Below are 23,959 nucleotides of genomic sequence, written 5' to 3'. Positions count from 1 at the left end.
GTCTGTCATCTATGTGTGTGGGGAGGGGGCAAGACAAGAGGGGATGAGGAGAGGGTGGGCTTTCTGAGTGGAGAGAGAAAAAAAAACCTTGCCAAGCTTTTGTTTTAAGCATTCAGGCTTTTGTCTCAGGTCAGGAGGGTGAGAAAAAGTCAGCCATCTTGGAAGTTCACTATCATTTTTTTTCTTATGCATGTCACCTTTCCCAGGCTGTGTGCCTATCTGAGAATTTGTCTAACTCCTAATCCCTTAGATTTGTAATAAGTTTCATTAACTTTAAGCATGGTTAATGAGAATCAGTCTTCCATCACTGGTAACTGCATTGCACACAAAATGTGAATCCCTGTGTAGAAATAATCACTACAAATCTGCAGGTTTGTGTCCTTAAAGTCATAAGAACTCTGTATCTGACACGCCTTTGTTAAAAAAAAAAACAAACAAGTCTTCCATGATGGATTTTATTTGGAAAGTGGAGGAGCTTTCCACACACCAGCTTCTATTCATAAACCAATGTCCACATCTCTTCTCCAACACCCAGGGACTCGTTGTCAAATGGGCGATACACACTGACTTCACATACCCGGGTCTGTAATATTTCCACATCAAGTGAGTTGGGGTAAGGCATGGGAAGATCGTGTCTGGAAGCCATCATTCCTTCCCTGGACAGCTAGCAATGACGTTACATCTATGTGATTGTCAGCCACATAGAGTGAACAAATCCCCATCAGATCCCTCTTAGCTCAATTCCCGTGACATCCTTGCCACTTCAGTACGACCTTAGGGGAGAAATTGGAGCTAGCTACAATCAAATTCATGTAAATTTTTTATGTTGGCCATTTCACAAGACTGTACAAACATGCAGACATATATTGGGGGGTTATCCTGGAAGTAAGGTCTTAGGGTTTTACCTTTTAAGCTTCCTGTTGAATTCTTCTTTGGCAGAAGGTTTGAACGAGGTGCCTCAGTGGCACCAGGCTCTTAGTCATTTCATAGACCCTGCCTCCCTTTGCTCCTATTGTGTCCCAAAGTCATTCGTTCATCACGGCCCACAGCAGCTCTGTCTGATGTCTTACTCCTACCACCCCAACCACATAACCCTGTTTTATTTCCTCCTTGTCTCCCACTTCTCTCAGAATCATTTCACATATTTTTCAGGTTTCCCCCAGTAAGATGTCTTCCTACAGGAGAGGGAATCTTGTCTGTGTGGCTCACTGATCCATCCTCTAAAGCTCATCTGAGAGTCCATCCTTTGAATAATCTTTTAATAGCAAGAACAAGCAGACGAACTAGAAATATAGATATCTTTTAACTACCTCAGTAATTCTACTTTACCATTTAAATCTCCAACTCTGTCCTCCATCCAACTGGGTGGGTGGGGAGATGATGCAGGCTTTCCCCAGATGTTATGGAGTGAATGCTTGTGCCTCTTTAAAAGTCATAGGCTGTGATGGTACTTGGTGGTACCGTCTCGGAAAGATAATTAGGTCTTGAGGATGGAGCCCCCATGACTGAGCTTAGTGCCCTTGTAGAAGACAGACCCAACAGAGATAAAGGTCGGTTCCTGTGTAAAAATGTATGGAGGAGGTAGCCATCTACAAACGACCAGGAGAGTCTCATCATGCACTGAATCTGCTGGCACTGTGACCTTGTACTTCCAAAGCTCCAGAACTTTGAGAAATCTGTGTTTAAACCACCCAATCTATGTTAACCTTCTGTAGCATTCCAAACAGACTGAGATGCCAGGATGCGCAAAGCTCCTGGGGTTCTACAGAGTACTAGGTTCCCTGTCACTTGCTCTCACTGAAGTCACTGAGATAGCCATGGTATTGGTTAGTAGACATTAATCCAGCCTCAGTGTCCACAGGATTGGTGTGGCAGGGTGTGGAGCCCAGGAGCCTTCCTAAGACCCAGCAGCTGTTTCTCTCTGGGGCCTGCCTCTTACCTCCCTGTCCCCAGCACAGTGGACACTGCTTCCTGAGAGTCCCACAGGGCCAGTCCTTTATTATTTATCTCAGTGACATTCTCCTCTCTTTCCTCCCTGTCTGGAATATTCGACAGACTTATCTCCTGGAGTTCTAGTCTTTCCCAAACTAAGAACAGTGACTACCATCCTCTGCCCCATCTCAGCAAACGGACCCAAGGTAGGGAAATGGCAGGAGACTGACTACCTGCTTAGAATAGCAAGAAAGGGGAAGTCTGAAGAACAAACACAAATATCACAGTCTGGTACTTATCCTGCAAGGGACATTTTATATATTCTCATGTATTGCAGAGAAATGAACTTTTAGCTTAGTTATCCCTTTGGATCACTCTTTTTAAAAGGTGTCTGTGTCATGGACAGACCCATGGCTCCAGCTGCATATGTAGCAGAGGACGGCTTTGTTGGGCATCAGTGGGAGGAGAAGCCCTTGATCCTGCCAAGGCTGGAACCCCCAGTGTAGGGGAATGTCGGGGTGGGGAGGAGGGAAGGGAGGTGGTTGGGGAGGGGAACGCCCTTATAGAAGAAGGGGAGGGAGATAGGATAGGAGGCTTATGAATGGGGAAGGGAATAACACTTGAAATGTAAATAAAAATATCCAATAAAAATATTGCACATCAAAATTTCAATCTCAAAAAAAGGTGTGTACAGTGTGTGTGTACAGCGTGTATACACACAGTGTGTTTGTATGTGTGTGTGCACAGTGTGTTTGTGCGTGTGCACAGTGTGTTTGTGTGTATGTACATAGAATGCAGGTGAAGAGACCTGTGGAGACAGAGTGGAAATAGAGTCCCAGCAGTTATGAGCCTCCTGAATAGGTGCTGGGAACTTGGGTCCACTGACAGAGAAGCCAGTGACTCCAACTTAGGCGCCATCTTCCCTGCCTCGGTATGCATCACTCGTATGATTGAATTGTGGTTCCCCAAATTTTTATGTAGAAATCCTGTCCCGCATACTTCAGAATGTGGTTATATTTGGATGTGGATCTTTAAAATGGTAATTAATTGATATGAGATCATTACAGTGGGCCCTATTCAAAATGACTGATTACAGACAACATGCTATGGTTTGAATGTAAAATGTCCCCTGTGACTGAACACTTGGCCAGTGGTTCTGGAGGAAGAGGATTGATAGGAGCAGGCCTTGGGGTTTCCTAACCTCCCCTCACTTCCTATCTGCTCCTTTAGTGGGAACACAATAGGACCACTGCCTCATAATCCCATTGCCCTGCCTTCTCCACTGTGGGAGTCCTATCCCTTCTTTAGCTGTGATACAGAGTGATTCCGTTCTTCCTTTAATAGGCTATTATCAAGTATTTGGTCATATCATTAAGAAAAGTTCTAACTGATACTGTGAAAACACCGTGGCGAGCCAGCTACAAGCCAAGGCAAACATTACGAACCTCCCATCTCTACAGGGACTCTGATCAGGAACCCTCCCTCTTTTGCCTTTCTGTGACAAAGTATTTGCCAGAAGCAACTCAAAGGAGGAAGGGCTTATTCTGGTTGCAGGTTTAGGGATACGGTCTATCATGGCAGCAGGATTATACGGCCTCGGCCCCTCACAACTTGAAGCAGATGTGAAGCAGAAAGCTTTGGCCAGAGCCAGAAGCGGACATGGCCCTTCAAGGCCCACCCTTGGGGACCCACCTGTGCTAGGTTACACCACAGTCACAATGATTCCACAGTCTCCAAAAGTGCTGCCGCCGGTTGGGTACCAAGTGTCCAAATAGAAGACATTCAAGCCATGATACCTCTAGCACCGCGAGATGCTTTTGTTGAGTAAGTCCATCCGACCGTGGGTCTTAGCAGCCCCAGCAGTGAGGTATGCGCTCCCAGTTCTCCAAGACTAAGAAAGGTAGCGGCTATGAACTCTGTGCACGAACAGTTGTTGCTGGTGCGCATGGGCCCTGTTCCGATATCCTCCTGAGAGAATACAGACAGCCAGGAGCAGCAGTTCCTCCACATACAACTTTTGGCCTCAGAACAGAAAGACCATACTCTTAAGCAGCAGAAAATACCTCCGGGAGGGCTGAGGGCATCCTCTCTCTCACTGCTGGTTCTGCCGCCCCAGCCCTCCCCCTGGAACTCCAGAGCTCAGTCTGCACCTGCTCAGATGGCATTTCGATAATGTGCTTTGGAAGGCACAAACATTCCAGGCCCACCAGGCCTTAGTGGGTCAGTAGGTAATGAGGAATCCTCTGACAGAAATATTGTAGCACGTGTCACGGTGACCACACAAATGTTTAGGCATCCTGTCGATCTTTGTATGCATTTCGGAGTGGAGCTTGGGCAGCTGATGGCAGCTGGGAAAGGGAGAGCCAGTTCTTGTCAGAGGCTGTGGCACTAAGGCTACACGTGCTCCCCTAGATGGTCCTTGACCCACAAACATTGGCTGCACCAAAAGGACTCGGTCAGTTTCACAATGAGCACATGAAACTGGGAGAGAATTGTAGTGGTAGGAACAGGGGAAGGATGGGGAGGGAAGGGCCTACGACATGGATTTGATCTCGGCACACTGACATTCTCAGATGACACCAGCAAATTCTAAAACATCTTAATCCTTGCGACAGGAAAAGTTACTAGAAGGCCCTCCTTTTCCTCCCATCTTCCCCATCTAAAAAACATACGTTCGTTCAGAAAAGTACAATCTCAGAAAGCGTTTTCAAAATGCTTGTGTTTTATTTCCCACTTTAAAGGATTGATTTCTTCAGGCATCAGGAACAACAGTAATGAAAGTTGCTTTGTCTCTTCTTTTTCATTCATCAATGTGGTAAACAGATGTATTTCTTTGAGACAGTCTCTCAACCCTCTAGTAATTGGGTTCTGAGAGTTTATGTTTTAGCATAACATTTAACATTTACTTCTGGAGGTTAAAACTCCCACAAACTGGCTCCTATTTATAGAATAATTAAATCTCCGTTCTATTTAAGTGCTGGCACTGAATCTGCTAAAGCAAGAGCGATGTTGTTCTCCCCGCTCTACATTGGCCCCATTCTGTCCCAAACTGGGATTTTTCTTTTAGCGTGAGGCTCTGTCCTTTTTGCTGTAAGTGGGCTGAGCAAAGGGTGTGACGCAAGAGAGGGCGGTACAGGTGCTGGGAGGGCGGTGGGGAGACTCGGCCTCCGTGCACTTTCCCCGCAGCCGGCAGCGGGGCAGCCTTGCGTCCTGCACGCTCCGCACCAGCTAAGCTTAAGACGCATCCTCTCCTGCACCGCGGCTTCGCCTGGCTTTCTCAAGCTCTTGATGCTGCCCAGCTGAAAGGAGAAGATGGGCACCGGAGATTTCATCTGCATTTCCATGACTGGAGGGGCGCCCTGGGGGTTCAGGCTGCAAGGAGGCAAGGAGGAGAAGCAGCCCTTGCAAGTGGCAAAGGTAGGAGGACCAAGAGAGGCGTTCTGGGCTGTAAGGCAGGGAGAGGGATGAAAACAACCTGTTGATGGTCTTTCCCGTCATTTGCTTGCTTTCTGAGCTGTCGAAGAACTTATGTAGAATGTGGCTTTTTTTTTTTTTTTTAAGATTTTCGTGCGAAAATGTACACCGTGCGCCATGTAACTAGCTATCAATCAACAGAGGGAATGCTAATCCTATCTGGTGAAATTCGGGCTGGTTAATTGCATCTGACAAGCCAGCAACCTTAAACTGCTTTCACGCATTCTCTGCTTCATGTTTTGCTGGACTCCCAACAGAGAAGACAGGCCTGAGTTCTTCGTAGCCACTGGGCACGGACATTTGGTGGGCTCTAACAAACAGTTGGTAGTGACGTTTACTGTGCAACAGGAGTAAAAAGGCCAGTTTGGGGCGATAATCTTTAAGGCATCAAGAATTGTCATGAGATCTATTTAAGTGACTAGTCTTTTAAGCATTTAAAGAAATGCAAAATCCCAAGTACTGTATATTCCAACGACTATACTCACATGGCTAAGAGCTCAAGATAGAGTCATAGATAGTTTATTATTTTTTAAATTTTATTTTATTAAAATATAATTATGCTATTTCCCTCCACTCTCCTTCCTCCAGCTCTTTCTTTGTATCCTTCTACCCCAATTTCTGGCTTCCTCTTTGATGTTTAAATATATATGTATGTATATATGTATGCATGTATGTGTATATATGCATTAACTATATTAAGTACAGCCTGCTGAGTCTCCTCAGTGTATTCACAGATAATTTACATACGCACTAATTAGAACTATCTTTCTGGTGCAACTAATGGCTATTTAAAACATTCTTTAGCTTTGTCACATTAGATCGATTTTCAATTTAGCATAATACCCATAATCTCACGGAGAGCTCTAGTTTCTAATTGGCATTCAGCTAAAATGAAGTTAGAAAGCAAGGAGGCGAAAAACTTTTAATCAGATGTTAACATCGAACTGCTGAATCCCGTGCCGGTGTCTGGAGGCATAAAGGGTTACTTTCTTGTTGCGTACTTATAGCTGAAATGAATCTGGACCTCTGTGAAGCATGTGGGTCACTGCCTTTGGAGCTATAGTCTTCTTTATCTTCTATAAATGTTCCCTGTGAAGACAGACATTTCTTTGAAATGTTCTGCTCCCAAGCATCTATCGGGAAAATTCTTTCTTTGGTGGTTGAATCCTGCCACCTAGTGAGAAGTGCGGAAACGAAGTTGTGAGCACAGAACTGGAAGATGAAAGCCATTTATATCTAGAAAGTTCCTCAGAGGTCCCTGTTCTTTTAGTTCTTTTGAATGAGGAAAAAGCCCAGGGACACCGAGTCCTCACCCCGAGGCTCCAGTTTGGGACGACGGAGAGATGAAAGGGTTGGAAGGGAGCTCTGCTGGAACCAACAGCAGATAAAACGCGAACGCGGGATTCAGCACATTGCACGGCTCAGGAGACTAAGGCGGATTTGCTCAGCCGCAGTTGGTTGCTGGCTCCGCTAGCTGAGATTTGGGTTCTGCTTGCGGCTCTGATCTAACTTGCAGTTTGGCCTGAGGCCCATCGGTCGCCGGCCCTGACTCAGTTGCCATAGAAGGGGAGATGTTGCCTAGGGTAGGGAAAGAGAAACTCAAGGAAGAAATTGGACCTATACACTTCTTGAGTTCTATGTTGCTCACTCACTGGTCCTACCAGTGTGTATTTCCGAGTCCCTCGCCTGCTAACTGGAGTGTGGGACCAGTGGTCCCAAAAAGCTGTTGTTCTGCAAAGGCTTTGCTGTGGCCAAGCCTGGAAGGTACAGTGGATGGTGGGTTTCTTCCGAGTTCTCTAAGGCACTGACTAGTTTGTGGTTACTCCGGGAAGCAAGTAGAGGGAAGGTCATCTTCTATCAATCTTCCAATTACCAGGCTGCATGAGGATCAAGAACACTGAGTCTACATTCCTTAGAAATCGTCTTTCCTAAAATATCCAGGCAATATGTTGATGGCTTTAAAGGATTGTTCTGAGAGCACCTAGGTCTTCACTTTCATGATCTGGTTTGTCAGAGGCTGGGGATGTAGGTCAATGATGGAGCGCGTAGGAGATTCTGAGTTCCTTCCCCAGCACTCCTCCACACCAGGTTGTATAACTTCCTAAGTTTATTTAGAGTCGATTTTAAAATGCTACCATGAAAGCTTTGAATGTTTGCTTAATTTGCGGTTTTGTGGGCACTCCACACCCTACCATCTGCTTTTTCCTTGTATGTTAATGGGCTGTAAAATGAGTTAAGTGAGGTGTAAGGCTCAGATAACAGTGATGGTGCCTTTTTCCAGTTCGAGTTTATCATTGGCTCAAATTTGTTATATTTGATTTTTTATATTGTCATACGTATTTTAGAAAGCTAGAAAGCTTAAGCCGCGGAGTCAACTCAGTGAGCAAACCTGGCGGGGGGGAGCTCTTCCCAGAGCTCAAGGTGAAGTGAATGTCAGTTGCTTGTGGCTGGTCTTTCTCATTATGGCTGAGTGACCTCCAAGTAGGGGGAGTAAGTAAAGAAGCTGAAAGGCTAAGTGCAGGGAGATAGCTGACAAGTTAAATAAAGAATATGCCAAGAAAACCCTTGGGAAGAAGAAGTTGGAGTATCAAGTCAGTCACCCGCATTGATATAGTAAGTTCTAGGTCAGCCTAGGCTACATTAAATCCTCTCTCAACAAAATCCACACAGGCTATTAATTTTAGAGTTAAAAATATGCTCGTTTCCATAAAATGGAAAATTTAATTACAGTATCATATCCTATAGTTTATAATAAAATATGTAAACATCTAGGTTTTCTATAATCCTATGTAGATATGCTAACAGACTGCAATAGCATTATAAAACTTAGTCCAGTATCATTCCAAGATCAGAAATTTAATTGCTTTTTAATCCCTAGGGAATATCTTTCTATTAGGGAATATCTTTCTATTAACTTTCAATTTAGTTACTTATGAGAGACACACAAGTATTTTTAACATTTGCCTGGTACGCTGAACAGCATAGAAACCCTAAAAAAAGAAGAATCTTAGGGAAAGGTTTCATTGACATTTAAGCTCAACTGAAAAGCTTAAGGTCAAAGTAATCGGTAATATTCTCTACCTCTGGAATGCAAAACAAACCTTTGTAACACTTGCTCAAAGGACAATCAAAGGACAAAGCCGATTCTGAATTCATCCCAGGAGCAAGTTGATCCTGATAGAAAGCCCCATTTGCAAATCTCCTCATGAAAAAGGATGTCTGTGTCTTCACATCCTCACCCTCTCCTCGGGGACATGTGCTTACATGGCCATGTCCCTGGCAGTCTCTTGGCAAACCACTCGGGGAAATCTCCCTATAAAGACTTGGAGAAAGTTTTCTTTTACAAACAATTCTTACAATTAAAAATCAACTTACATTTTAAAAGTAATGAGCAAATAGATGGGCCAGACTAAACATAAATTAGGGTGATCTACCACCAAAGTTTTGGGGGTTTTTTGGTTTTTTTTTTTTAATCTTGTGACCTGTGTCCAGTCTTGAATTAGTGAGTCTGAGGTTGCCCCCCCACCCCCCGCATCAAGATTGCTTAACATTCCAAGAGGAATGTGTGTGAGCAGACACAAAGCCTGCTGGAGAGAGCTGAGGTCAGCCATGCCCCCTAAGGCCTGACTAGAGCCTGGTGTGCCCTGTGAGCTCTTCCCCATTCATCCTGTCTCAGAGTAATAAGGGGATGACCACGGAGAGGCTAAGAGCGGTGTGAGTCCCTGGCTTTGTGAGCAGGTCATGATTACAAATAAAGGATTTTCCCTTCCGATGTCAAGATAAGTGACTGACTGGAGCAAGAAGAGGTGTTGGGAAGCCCCACAGTGATCGAGCTAAACGCTGGGCCTCCCTGAAAGATAGGACCATGTGCATTTTTTCCCATTTGGTTTTGTCAGTGGGCATGATAGTTAGAATGAGAATGGCCTCCCCTTAGGCTCTTGTGTTTAAATGCCTATTCACCAGGGAGTGGGACTGTTGAGAAGGATTAAGGGGTGTGGCCTTATTGGAGGAAGTGTGTCACTAGGAGTGGATTTTGAGATTTCAAAAGCCCAGGCCAAGCCCAGTCTCTTGCTCTGCCTCCTGCCTGTGGTTCAGGATGTAAAGCTCTCATCTACTCCAACACCATGCCTTCCTGCCTGCTGCCATGTTCCCCACTGTGGTTGCAATGGACTAAACCTCTGACATTATAAGTAATCTCCCAATTAAATGTTTTCCTTTATAAAGTTGTTTTGGTCATGGTCTCTCTACACAGCAATAGATTACTGACTAAGACAGTGGGCTCACTGGCCTGCCCAATGCATTTATAAATGGGGTGTGTGCAAGTGAGTAGAAGCAGGAAGGGAGAGGGTGTAAAACTAGAGAAATACTGAGGTGGGTGGAGAGAAGAGAAAGAGGATGATGAAGGAGAGAAAAAAATTATTAAAATCACCTCAGTAATACCTAATAAATACTCAGAGTACTATCTGGTCATGGATTTTAGAATCTGACAGCAGCTAAGGAACTCTTCTTTATCCTCTGCCTAAAAGCAAAAAAACCATCCTAGGTCTTGTGAATCCAGTCTCAAGTGCTTCGAATGCAGATGTGTGACAGCTCTGTTGTTCCAGAAAACAGTCTTAGGGTAGATTAGGGAATACAGGGAGGGATAACTAGCATTAAAGACATTTCAAAAAAGTCACATGGAAACTTATTGCAGTGAAGCTTCCTAATATATACATGCATGTGTATATAATAATATAGTACAGTATATATACACAGACATATATACACATATATACACACACAGATACACAGACACCACACACACACACACACACACACACACACACTTACTGGTGTTATTCTATACTGTAGCATGTAGTTTAAAAAACATTCCATGCTAAATCCGGCTAATCACCGGCACCTGCTGCCTAGGTCTGTTCCCAGTCCAGTGCTATGAGACCCAAGACCACGTATCTCTCCTAGCTAAGGTCCCACAAATGCCAGCTCTGGCTCTCCAGAGCTCCAAGATCTCTCTAGGCCCTTGGAACTCAGTCCTTGCCCAATCTTCCAATTCCAAAGCCAGGCCTAATTCTGCCCCAGGCTAAATTCTTTCCCTCCAGCCCACCTGAGTCACCCAAGTGGAAAACACCAGACAATCTTAGTTTAGAGTCAACAGATGACACAACCAATGGGCATGGAATCTAATGCCCTAACCCATCAACTGTCCTATGTTGGAAATCTTCTGGTGGTGGAATCCACCATCAGGTCTAACAGTTCTGGTTCTACATCTTCCTTCCTCTCTCTTCTACCAAAAAAATAAAGGGGGGGGGGGGGATTACGCTACACTATACTGAATATACACTATACATTTTTCCCTTTATCTTTCTAAGACAAGGCTTCTCTGTGTAGCCCCAGCTATCCTGGAACTCACTCTGTAGACCAGGCTGGCCTTGAATTCACAGAGATCTGCCTGCCTCTGCCTCCCAAGTGCTGGGAATAGAGGCATATAGTCTCCTTAGGTTTTTAACATGTAGTTATCATGAGACTTACAAAGAGCACACTATAATTATAAAAGATTATGTTGATTTTAATTATAAAAGATTATGATACAAAGTTTTCATGTAAGAAAAGAAAGAAAAAAATTTACCTGTTAATTCAGCTTTCTCTGATTTTGAGTTTGTGTTGAATATTACAAATTACATTCCTATGTTATACCTTCATTAAATTTTTGTGGTTATTGGGGCTGGAGAGATGACTCAGTGGTTAAGAGCACTGACTGCTCTTCCTAGAGATCCCAAGTTCAATTCCCAGCAACCACATGGTGGTTCCCAACCATCGGTAATGAGATCTGATGCCCTCTTCTGGTGTGTCTGAAGAGAGCAACAGTGTACTCACATACATAAAATAAATAAATAAATCTTTGAAAAAAGTCTGTGGTTATTGTTTTAATACTTTTACTTTTTAAGATTTGTTTTCGTTTTAACTCTGTGTGTGTGTATGTGCGTGTGTGTGTGTGTGTGTGTGTGTGTGTGTGTGTGTGTGTGTGCAAGTGCACATGAAGGCTAGAAGAAGGCGTTGGATCACTTGGAGCTAGAGGTTCAGGTGGCTATGAACTATCTGACATGAATGCTAGAACAGAACTCTGGTCCTCTGGAAGAACTCTGTCATCTTAACCACTGAGCCATCCCTCCAGTCCCTAAATAGTTTAATCATTTAACCTTTACACTTAAAATAGAAGTGGTCTGTCCATCAGCACCTTCAGTACAGCGTTCAGAGCTCCATTGTGTACTTGCATGGTACTGGGGAATCTCATCCTTTCAAGTGTTTCTATGTTACTCATTGCACTGATTTCTCTGTTAACTCAGAAAGCCTTGCAACATTTCTTTCTTTCTTTCTTTTTCCTGTTTAGTTTTATTCTACAGAATACATGGGGTTAAGGTTCTTTGTTATTCTTCCTCCCCCAACATTTAAAGTATTTCACACTCCCCTGTTTATATACATAGACTTCTTTTTTCTTTTCTTTTAATTAAAAATAGATTTTCTTTCATACAATATATTCTAATTATAGTCTCTCTTTCCCCCAACTCTGCCCAGATTCTCTCTATCCAGAATAGAGCAAAACAGACAAACAAACAAAAACAAATCAAAAGATCCACAGGAAAAGCACAAGAAACACATGTGGATGCTGAGAAACAGACATTTGCACATGCAGAAAACCCATGAAAACAAAATTGGAAGCCATAGTGTATATAAGCAAGAGATTTGTAAGGAAAAGAAAACCCCTGAGATGGTTTTTGTCTTGTAATAGATTATGAGGCAAACAAACAAACAAACAAACAAACAAATAAAAAACAACCCTTCCAAAAAACCTCCTCCAAAAATACTGTTGTGATCATTCTGCGTTGGCCAGCTACCTCTGGGCATCGAGCCTGCCCTTAAATACGGTTTGTATGCTTAGTGAGGCTCCTGTGGGATAATTAGTCTTTCTTTCTGTGCAGTTAACATTGGGAGTTAGCTTCCAGGTCAGGGATGGGAGTTTGTGTCTGCTTCCCTCTGAGTCTTGGGACCCCATCTGGCTTATACCTGTGCATGCTGCCTCAGTCTCCATGATTTCCTGTGTGTCATTCCTGTTGTGATTAGACGGCCCTGACGAGAAGGATGGCGTCTTCCATCCCCTCTGGCTCTCACAGTCTTCTGCCTCTTCCTCCTCAGAATCTACTGAGCCATGAAAGAAAGGAGACATCTCATGTAGGACTGTGTGTTTCAAAGTCTGTCGTTCTTTCATTCCAGTTGTGGGTCTCTGTTCCCATCGACTGCAGGGAGAAGCTTCTTCGGTGAAGGCTGAGCGAGACACTTACCTATGGGTAGAAGAGGATGTTGCTAGGGGTCAGTTTATTGGTATGGTCCTTAGCAGACAACAGTACTTCGTTCTCTCCTAGGACTGTGGCCTTTCTAGTCTCAGACTCTCGGGTACCTGGGCAGTGGCAGACATGGGTTCTATCTCACGGAGTGGCCCTTATTTACAATCAGTTAGTGATTGGTTGCTCCTACAAGTTTTGTGCCACTGTTGCAGAACAGGGCATCTTATAGCAGATGTATAACTGGGTTGGTACGTACCTTTCTCCTTTGGTAGCATGCGTAACACTTCCCAGCATCATGAGCACTGCGTGAAAGCTCTATGTAGGCACCAGACCACATTCTCCATATTCTGTGAGTTATGTAGGTCTTAAGCAATAGGGGCTTACTGTCGGTTTGTGGATAACAACCAAGAAAGAGCCTTGGCAATAGGCTCCGTTGCTTTTGGTCAGTGTTTTGTTATAGCAACAGAGGGCAAAGCAGTACTAGAAAATTGTACCAGATTGCTGGGACAGACCTAGTCATGTTGCTTTGGGTTGGGAAAGCCATGTGTTCAGAACTTAACGGGCTGTTATTTGGTTGCTTAGGAGAGGAGAATGCTGAGAGAAACACAGATGCCTGAGGCCACATCATCTGTCTGTCCCATCAGTGCATTTAGACATTTGGGAATTTTACCATGCCCACCTGCCTTTGCTCCTTCCTTCCTCCTTCCTTCCTTCCTTCCTTCTTCCCTTTCTTAACTTTTCTTTTTTAGACAAGGTCTCACTTTGTACTCTAGGGGGTGTTGGTTTGGTACTGGCTGTGTAAACCAGGTTCACCTTAAAGTTACCACCAGCTACCTTCTCAAAAAAACCCAAGTACTTGGATTCTAGGTAAGTGCCACCTTGCCTGGTCTTTAAAAATATTTATACATGATTTATGGGGGGATGGGGAGGGAAGTACAGTAGGATTGGGACGGTTTTAGACAGACTAAGCTGACTTCAGATTTGCTGTATACACAATGTAGATCTTAAAGTCCCATACCTACTGCTGGGATGATAAGCATTCACAACCAGGCCCTATGACACTGTATTTCTTACTCTTTTAAAAATTAAATTTTATGTGTGTTTTGCCTGCATGTAATTAATATCTTTGCGCTATTTGTATCCCTGGGGTCTGCAGAGGCCAAGAAGAAGGTATCAGATCTCCTGAAACTAGAGATGGTTGTGAATTTCCATGTGTGTGCACTGGGGATCTATGTACCAACTGTCGTATAGGGTTTGCTATGTATTATGTGTGCTTCTGCCTAGAACTTTGCTCACAAGTCTGCCTTGACCCAGATGAATGCTATCCAATTATTTTGAGTGTTCCTGTCTCACTCAGTGATCCATTGCTGTGAAGACACATCATGACCAAGGCAACTCATAAAATAAAGCATTTAGTTAGGACTGACTTACAGTTTCAGTTTAGTCCATTATCATCATGGCAGAGAACATGGCAGCACAAAGGCAGCCCTGGTGCTGGCGTAGTAGCTGAGAGTTCTACATCCCGATCTACAGGCAGTGGAAAGAGAAAGTCAATGGGAACGGTTTAAGCATTTGAAACCCAAAGCCCATGCCCCACTGACACACCTTTTCCAACACATTAAGGCCACACATCTTAATCCTTCTCTTTCTTTCAAGTAGGGTCACTCCCTGATGACTAAGAATTTAAACATAGGAGCCTGTGGGGACCATTCTTATTCAAACCACCACAGAGCCTTAGGAAGTAAAGTTTTGGGCAAATTTCATACCCCCACCCCCACTAGACATATAGTGTATGTGCATATATCATATAAATTATATATACATGTATAATATATAATATGTAATATATACACATAACATAATATATGATATATAAAATATATTCTATATGATATAGTTTACTTCTATAATAAATGTGTATAATATATAGTGGGGAAGGAGTACATATAATATACTATATATGGTGTATATAGTACATGTACATGTGTATTACACACATACATCATACATTTATGCTCACATGTGTTGATGTGATAATATTTATTTTTAATGTAAGTGAAGAAAAATGAATAAAAGGTAAAACCAACAGTATTTAAACTAGTTTTTATTACTTTATAGTGCAAAATGTTCTTTTTCTAATATTTAAGACTTACTTACTTTATGCGTGTTTTGTCTGCGTGTATCTATATCTATGTATATCATGTGCATGCCTGGTGCCCACAGAAGTCAGAAGAGTGCATCGGATGCCCTGGAGCTTCAGTTACAGTTGTAAGTGACCACATAGGAGCTGGGAACCAAACTCAAGTCCTCATCAAGAGCAACAAGAGCTCTTCACCACTGAGCCATTTCTCCATTCTTTTGAGCATAAAGTGTTTATTTTTTTATTTATTTTTACACTCCAGATTTTATTCCCCTCCCAATCTACTCTCCGACTGTTCCAATTCCCAAACCTCTTTCCACCCCCAACTCCCCACCCCCCTCTTCACAAGAATGTCCCCACCCCACCAGACCTCTAAACTCCCTGTGGCCTCCATTCTCTTGAGGGTTACATGTATCTTCCTTGACTGAACCCAAATGTGGCAGTCCTCTGCTGTATACATGTTTGGGGCCTCATCTCAGCTGGTGTATGCTGCCTGGTTGGTGATTCAGTATCTGAGAGATCTTGGAGTCCAGGTTAATGGATACTGCTGGTCCTCCTACAGGGTTGCCCTCCTCCTCAGCTTCCTCCAGCTTTTCCCTAATTCAACAGAGGGGTCAGTAGCTTCCATTCGTTGGTTGGGTGCACACATCTGCATCTGACTCTTTCAGCTGCTTGTTGGGCCTTTTGGAGGGCAGCCATGGTAGCTCTATAGCCTCAGTAATGGTGTCAGGTCTTGGGACCTCCCCTTGAGCTATATCCTACTTTGGGTCTGTCACTGGACCTTCTTTTCCTCAGGCTATTATCCAGTTTGCAATCCCACCAGCAATGAAGGAATGTTTCTCTTTTTCCACATCATCACCAACATGTGTTGTCACCTGAGGTTTTGATCTTAGCCATTCTGACTGGTACAAAGTAGAATCTCAGGGTCTTTGATTTGCCTTTCTCTGATTACTAAGAACTTTGAACATTTCTTTAGGTGCTTCTCAGCCATTCAAGATTTCTCTGTTGTGAATTTAGTGTTTAGTTCTATACCCGATTTTTTGATTGGGTTGTTTGGTTTTTTGGTGGTTAGCTTCTTAAGTTCTTTATATATTTTGGATATTAACCCTCTATGGATGTGGGGTTAGTGAAGATTTTTTTTCCCAATCTGTAGGATGCCGATTTGTCTTATTGACTTCGTCCTTTGCCTTACAGAAGCTTTCCAATTTCATGAGGTCCCATTTATCAATTCTTGATCTTAGAGCCTGAGCCATTGGAGTTCTGTTTAGGAAATTCCCTGCTGTGCCAATGAGTTCAAGGCTCTTTCCCGCTTTCTCTTCTATTAGATTGAGTGTATCTGGTTTTATGTTGAGATCCTTGATCCACTTGGACTTGAGCTTTGTGCATGGTGACAAATATGGGTCTATTTTCATTTTTCTGCATAAAGATTGCCAGTTATGGGGTTGGGGATTTAGCTCAGTGGTAGAGCGCTTGCCTAGGAAGCGCAAGGCCCTGGGTTCGGTCCCCAGCTCCGAAAAAAAAAAAAAAAGAACTAAAAAAAAAAAAAAAAAGATTGCCAGTTAGACAAGCACCATGTATTGAAGATGTTTCTTTTTTTTTTTTCAATTGTATATTTTTGGCTTCTTTGTCAAAGACTAAGTGTGTATAAGTGTATGATTTTATTTCTTATCCATTTCCATCCCTGCATTTCTTTCAGACAAGAAGAATTATGGGTGAGAGATAGCAGCTCCAACCCTCACTTGATCAACCTGTCTGTCTCTTTACCAATACCATGCACTTTTTATCACTATTGCTCTGCAGTAGAGCTTGAGGTCAGGAATGGTGATTCCCCCAGCCGTTCTTTTATCATTAAGATTTTTTCCCCCACTATTTTGGGTTTTTTGCCTTTCCAGATGAGTTGTTCTTGCTACCACTTCCTGTCTAGCACTTTGAGTACTATATTGAATAGATATGGGGAGAGTGGGCATCCTTGTCTTGTCTCTGATTTTAGTGAGATTGCTTCAAGTATCAAATTAAATGGAGAGATACCCTCATAGAAGCAGGGTTGGGGGGGATGGGATAGCAGGTTTCTGGATGGGAAACCAGGAAAGGGGATAACATTTAAAATGTAAATTTAAAAAAATCCAATAAAGTTTTAAAGTAAGAAAAAAAAAGGAGAGATACTGGAAGCAATCCCAGAAAGTGTTTTTACTCTCACTGAAAAATTTATTTTCTGTTAGTGAGGTCTTTTTTCTATTAAAACTAATGATTTATGGAATTTATAATTTTTAAAGTCTTAATGTGGCCCAGTGGGCTATGATTTATTTATTTAAAGATCTAGTAAGATTTTTATTTACTTCAGTACTTGAGTTTAAATAGTACCATAGCTGACAAAGATAATCTTAGACAATCCATAGACACGTATTGAGAAAATGAATCCTTATCTGAAAGCCATTTCTGTCCTATCATCAACAGTGCAAAGACTTTTGTTGTAAGTTGATTTCTGTCTTTGCAGATGACTGCCCTTTATTCTTAGAACTAATTCTATGGCTACATTTTTATTTTTTAGTGTTAACTAGGACAGTGTTTTACACTTGAAAGACAATAGACAATGAAAATTTTTTCTTGTTAGGCCTGCAGAAAGGGCATTTTAAATGATAACATACTAATATACTTTCAATAAAAATATCGATACTGGAAACACTTTCAGCATCTGTTGTAAAAACATTTTCTCTGTTTCATCAATTTCTTTGCTAAAGGCTGCTTTAACAAACAAATAAATTCCTTAAGGAATGCTTCCAAACAGCTCACTGTGAGAGGACACATTGCGTTTATTGTTTGAAATGTGTCAGGTGACTAGAACCATGGCTTAACCTAGAGAAGATAGGTAGAGTTAGAATATTCATTTTCTGTCAAGCAAAACCAGGTCACCCTCAGGTTCTGCACTTCTACTAAGGGTCTGAAGAAAGGCATCGAGCTTTGGACGGTTACAAATGCATGTGTAAGTCTCTGTATCAGCATATGTCATTGTAACATGGTTCAAAGATTTCCAACCCTGGGTGGTGGTGCTTACCAGTCCCAATAGGTCACCGAGACTGGAGGTTCATGAGCTTGAGGCTAGCCTGGGCTAAAAATAAGACTCTGTTTCAAGTAAGCAAACAAATGTAATTTCGGTGTAGTTTAAATGTAAGTTTCTGTACAATGCATTGCAGATAATATTGTGTTGAAATTTCACACTTCTATACCTAACTAATATACTCTAGAGTTGACAGCAGGTAAGGATCTGGCATGAGTTACTTTATAGCTTTGCCCTAGAATCTTTGCTGTTAATTCCTGTTAAAGCGGGTGCTTACTCTATTGTTGCTCGCACACTTTTTCTGTAAAATGCTGATTTTCCTTAAGGAATTTATTTTAATTTTGAAATTTCCTTCCAGTCCCTTTTCCTGTTCAATTCCTGCAAAGCTCCACTGACTTCGTTTGTTTGTTTGTTTGTTTGTTTGTTTGGAGGCTGAGTATTGCTCTAGCCCTTGCTGACCTGGGATTCACTCTATAGCCCAGGCTATCCTCAAATTTAGTGTAATCCTCTTGCCTCAACTACCCAACCACTTGAATACATGAGCCACTATACCTGGTTTTTATTTCATTATTATAATAAGATCTAAAAGTACCATAGACTGAGATATTCTAGAAGTATGTACACCTTCATCCAACCACACACCAAATATCCTTTCATACATGAGTATTCTGCTGCTATTTACAGCAATTTCCCCAGGGTTTCATCCTTAGCCGTGTTTGCGGAGAGATGTTGGCACATTATATTGCTTTAGCCATTTTAAGTTACATCTACACAGATCTTGCTAAACTTTATCACTAGGTTTAAAACTGTAAAGTTTTCAACTCAGTACTGCCTGACTTCAGCATTGTTGAAAAAAATGCCACATCTACGCTTTTATTTCCCAACAGTTTCCTCTGCAGCAAGAGCATACGTATATACGTCTGGTCCCATGTAGGCTTCTTAGTAGTTTCAACAATCTTGTCACTTGTCCCAACTGGTTAAACAGTCTTGTTTTTCAGTCTTGGAGATGGGCTGGAAACAGCTCTTGTTCTAGCATTACCCTTTGGCAAGATTGTTGAAACTAAGTGGAAATACATTTTCTTTAACTAAAACCCTTTTTATTTTTAAAAGAAATGTTTTGGCAAGAGTTGTTTTTGTGAACGTTCATTATATTGAATTAGAGAGGTAAATGAAAATTTGCTTAATCAAGTACAGAGCCCGACAAAGGCTCTTCTCCTTCCAAGTTGTCATGAAGCCCCATTTTAGGTGAGGCAACTTTGTAGCGAGGGTTCTATTGCTTTGAAGAGACACCATGACCACAACAACTCTTGCAAAGGAAAACATTTCACTGGGGCTGGCTTACATCTGGAGGCGTAGTTCACTATCGCCATAGGGAAGCATGAGGTACTGGACAGGCAGCTGAGTCTTCTACTTCTGGATCCCCAAGCAGATAGAAGAGAGAGACACTGGGCTGCCTTGAGAATGTGAAACCCCAAAGGCCACCCTCTTTGACACACTTCCTCCAACAAGGCCATACCTTCTCCAACTGGCTACCCGTCCTAATCCTTTGACATAGTCACTATTTAATAGTGCCACTCTCTAAGAGCCTCTGGGGGCCATTTTCATTCAAACCAACCCAGGTTTCTTCAGGGATTGTCTGAAATACATGAGTGTGCCCCACGACTATCCCAGTACATGGCATCCCTCTCAGACCATGTATTAAAGTATAGCTAACTCTTAGCACCCATTTCTTTGCCATCTTGTAAATACAACTATGTGCATGTAAAGGTCCAGTTGCTTTGGTAGCCTTGTAGGGAAAGAGCCACCGGCCAAGAGCTGTAGATGCAATTGCCCGGGACAAAAGCAGGCTGCTATCTTTAAGGAGTGGTGCACACATTTCCATCAGAAACAGCTGTAAGAAATCCAATCTCCCAGTGATTAAAAAAAGGTAAGATAGATAATAATAGTAGTAATGGATAAGACAGGCTATAATAATAGTGATGATGATGATGATGATGACGACAATGACAATGACAATAAAGGTCTCACCTGGAAACTCTGGCTACGTTATTATTTTTCCACCTATAAAATATTAATATGCTGTTCCTAACATGAACAAATTTAGTCTTTAATTTTAACATTTTTTCTTCATCCATTTTACCTTTTCCTGATGCAGCAGCCTACTGAGCAATGTCTAGATCACTCTTGTCAGATGAATAATCACAGCTTCGTGTGTGGAAGATTGCTTGACTATACTGTTAACCTCTCTTCTTCCTCTGTAATTGATTCTCCACACAAAAGATGAGGGTCTGGTCGAAGGGTGCTGAGGAGAATTTGACTCATTGACCTAGTTTACTTTGTCCAACGTCAGACCTAGAGCAAAGGAGAATTTTATTCTATTCTCTAGTGTGTCGGTCAATTCCAGGGCTCTTCCTAAATGGTGATAATCCTAGCTGTTGTTTGGAGAACTGATCCACTAAAGGAACAAAAGCATTTCAGTGCTGGGCCCCTCTTTGACTGTCACTCTCAAAACATCTTTCTGATCCTCTGTTTCCTCAGCTGCAGAATAGGGTTTTGCAGAATGAGTTTGCTGGGTTTGTAGGTAAAAATGTTGGACTATTGCTCAGTTATACAAGTAAACAAGGCAAAGCCCAAATAACCAGTTCATCATGTGCCTTACATGCAAGGGCCATGTGCCGAGATGCTTGCCTGGTTACCAGTTCATCATGTGCCTTACATGTAAGGGCCGTGTGCCGAGATGCTTGCCTGGTTACCAGTTCATCATGTGCCTTACATGTAAGGGCCGTGTGCCGAGATGCTTGCCTGGCGCATGAAAGTTCGTGGCAAAGGGATAGGTCATTGTCATCATTGTTATTTTTGAGACAGAACCTCATATAGTTCAGGCTGACCCCAAATTTTCAGGGTAGTCAAGGATGACTTTGGGGCTCTGGTCCCCGGTCTCTACTTTCCAAGTGTTAGGATTGCAGGAGTGTGTCTCCAGGGTCGCCTTAGCATTACTATTTCCCTAGTTAAAGATGGAAGGCATTGCCTTATGAGTAAGTTTTACTGTCATCAATTCAGATACACAGACAAAAATCAAGAGCATAAAACATCCATAGAAAATAGTTTAGGATAGTCACTTCACACGATGCAGCTTTTCCTTCTCTCTGTATATACACATGTGTGTGTGTGTGTGTGTGTGTGTGTGTGTGTGTGTGTGTAGATCAGAGGCAACCTCAGGTGCTGTTTCTTAGAAGCCATTCACCTCATTTTTCCAGATGGAGTCTCTCAGTGGAAACTGGTGCTCGCTAATTAGGCTAGTCTTGTGGATTACAACTGTATACCACAGTGCCTGGCTCTTTATGTGGGTGCTAGGGATTGAACTCAGGTCCTCTAACTTGAATGACAAGCACTTTAGCAACTGATTTATGCCCCGAGTTTCAGTCTTTCCCTTTGGATAAACACATTTCATGTTTGCAGTATCAATTACTAATTAAAATTATTTTGTTATGCAGTTTTCTATCAATTTAAGACAATAGGTTCTGAAATTATATGTATATTATATATGTCACATATCATATATTCATAAAAATTACATAATATAATGGTACAACAGTATATCATAATATAGTATATACTGCATATTACATATATAATACAATATAATTATATAGTACATAATATATTATATATCATATATGTATATATTATTATATATAGTGTATTTACACATACACACTGTGAGCTTTTAAAAATTTAACTTTATGAAGTCAAGACTTTGAGTCCGAGGTGTATTTGGAAGGCCACTACACTTGTTCCCTTCCTGAGAGGTGGACAGAAGCATGGTGGCCGACATAGTGCGGGAAGAAAGAGCTGAGCGTTCTAAATCTTTGGCCAGCAGGTAGCAGAACTGACCTGAACTCCTGAGACCACAAAGCCTATCCCCGCAATCACACACTTCCTCCAACAAGGCCACACTTTCCAATAGCGCCACTCCGTATGGGCCAAGCACTCAAACACATGAGTCTATGGGAACCATTCCTATTCAAAACACAACACGCTATCACTCGTTGGTTGGAAACAGCACATGGAAATCATTATGGAGAGATGAAATCATTTCATGTGCTTAGGAACCCTAAAAGGAAATAAATGCATGGATCAGTCGTCCCTGATAACTGTAGGACAGAGTTCTCTGAAGTCAAATAAAGGCCATGCCCCACCCTTGGCAGACGCTGCTGAACACTCTTCTTTCTCCCTCCCTTTCTATCTCCTGTCTCAGACGTTAGAAGCCATTACCATATAAGGCTGCGTTTCCTAAGCGATGACACCCTTAGGCACTTTTCCTAGAATGACCATTTATCTTCATCCGTCAAGACCAAACTAAGGTGAGCCCAAACCTGAGAGACGAACACCATTATTATTTTTCATTTCATGAAACCGTCTTTCTCTCCTGGATGGCGCTCAGTGTGACCTCGGCAGATGACACACATAATGGAGTGCCTTTGATGATACAGGAATTAAGGATCTCAGTGTTGGGTTTTCAGGTCTAATCTGTAGGCTGTCTGTCTACCAGATAAAGAATTGCAAATCTGAGCAGTCTTGCCCCAGGCAGACTGGTGCAGAGCTTGGCAGAGGGGCAATCCAGGAACAAGAGCTCATCCTCCAGCCTGCTCCTTGCTCCTGCTCCCCTCCCCTTGACAAATCAACCACTTAGCTTCCTGTTGACGAGGTTACCATGATCCTGTGCTCCACAGACATGGGGCTCAGAGCAGATGCACACAGTTATTTAGGCACCCGGTTATGACAGTGCTCTGGAAAGTATCCTCATTATTCCCAATTACTCTGCTCCTCTGTGTCCCTTTAACAATGTGAAGGGATAATTGTTTCTTTGTCTCCACCACCCTTGGTCTCTTCCCACTCTTGACTGATCTCTCTGTTTACTTCTTTTCTCTGACAAAAAAAAAAAAATCACATGTTGCCAAAATGCAAAGTAAATAGATAGCATTGTATACCTGTCTGTCTGCCTCTCGCCCCTCTCCCTCCCTCTCTCTGTACATGTGTGTGTGAAGAGAGAAAAAGACAGAGAGTGAACGAATGAGTGAGTGAAAGAGAGAGACAGACAGAGAGACAGAGAGACGACAGAGGAGAATCTAACCCGTTCTTCAGAAGCTGCTCTTAACTGATTTTCAGGAAAAGGCAGCCTCACAGATCTTTCAGTTGTGGTATGGGATGAGTAAATCTGAGACATTGCAGGCATTGGGTGACTTTGAATAAGTGTATAGAGAATTTGTAAGGTTCATGAGGCCTGCCCTTGGGTGCCCTGGCCTCTCTCCTGGGTATCCACACAGCCTTCTTCTGCCTCAGTCGCTACCTCCTTCTAGGGCGAGCTTTTTTATTTTCTCTTGAATGTGTTCTTTTGTTTGTTTGCCTTTCCAGAATGACAATTGATCTGTGCACACAATTGGTATATAATCAGACCCTTATTATTCTAACTGATCTCTGGATCCTCGTGTTTAATTTGGTGAGATATAAAATTGTTTTTAATTTAAAAACAGGGACACCCCTGGAGGGTGCTGGGGGACTTATAAACATCACCCGAGCTGTGTGGATGAGGATTTTGAGTTTGCGTTCATGTTTTTTGCTGAGCGTGAGTGTGAACTGAGATAATGCTACAGGAGTGGAGGCAGTGGTCGAGGACAAAGAGAGGAGCGCATAGGGACAGTAGGGACACCCTCACTGATAAGGTGAGACTTCCATTTGGACTCCAAATATCATGAGTTTCAGGCCTTGGCACACTTCCCTGAAGTTCCACACAGAAATGTTGTTAGCAGTTTCCACTAGCGTTTCTAGTTAACAGATGTGCACCTCCACATGTGTGCTGCCACCCTTTCCTTTAAAAGTAGGAGGCATGTCATCTCATGGTTCTTGGCATCATGGATGACTAACAGGAGCCACATATATGCACAACTAGGAATGTATAGCAGGCTACACACATGGCTGACGTGTGGAGTAAGTTAACTAATGAATGAATAGGACTTT

The 23,959-nt window shown here is 42.5% G+C and overlaps 1 protein-coding gene across 3 annotated transcripts in view; it reads left to right on the top strand.

Moving 5' to 3' along the window:
• The first annotated feature begins 5,103 nt into the window (after nucleotides 1-5,103).
• The window catches only part of Synpo2 (synaptopodin 2), a 150,503-nt gene continuing 131,647 nt past the window's right edge, over nucleotides 5,104-23,959 (top strand). For 2 of the 3 annotated variants that reach the window (XM_087631228.1, XM_087631234.1), the window contains exon 1: nucleotides 5,104-5,349. In XM_087631228.1, coding sequence (XP_087487354.1) covers nucleotides 5,245-5,349 — 105 coding nt within the window. In that variant the 5' untranslated portion in view covers nucleotides 5,104-5,244. 3 annotated transcript variants of the gene reach the window in all.

The sequence above is a fragment of the Rattus norvegicus genome, chromosome 2 (assembly GCF_021556685.1).
Source record: "Rattus norvegicus strain SHRSP/BbbUtx chromosome 2, alternate assembly SHRSP_T2T, whole genome shotgun sequence".
In the NCBI taxonomy this organism is placed as follows: Eukaryota; Metazoa; Chordata; class Mammalia; order Rodentia; family Muridae; genus Rattus; species Rattus norvegicus.
This window is presented reverse-complemented; position numbering and strand designations above follow the sequence as displayed.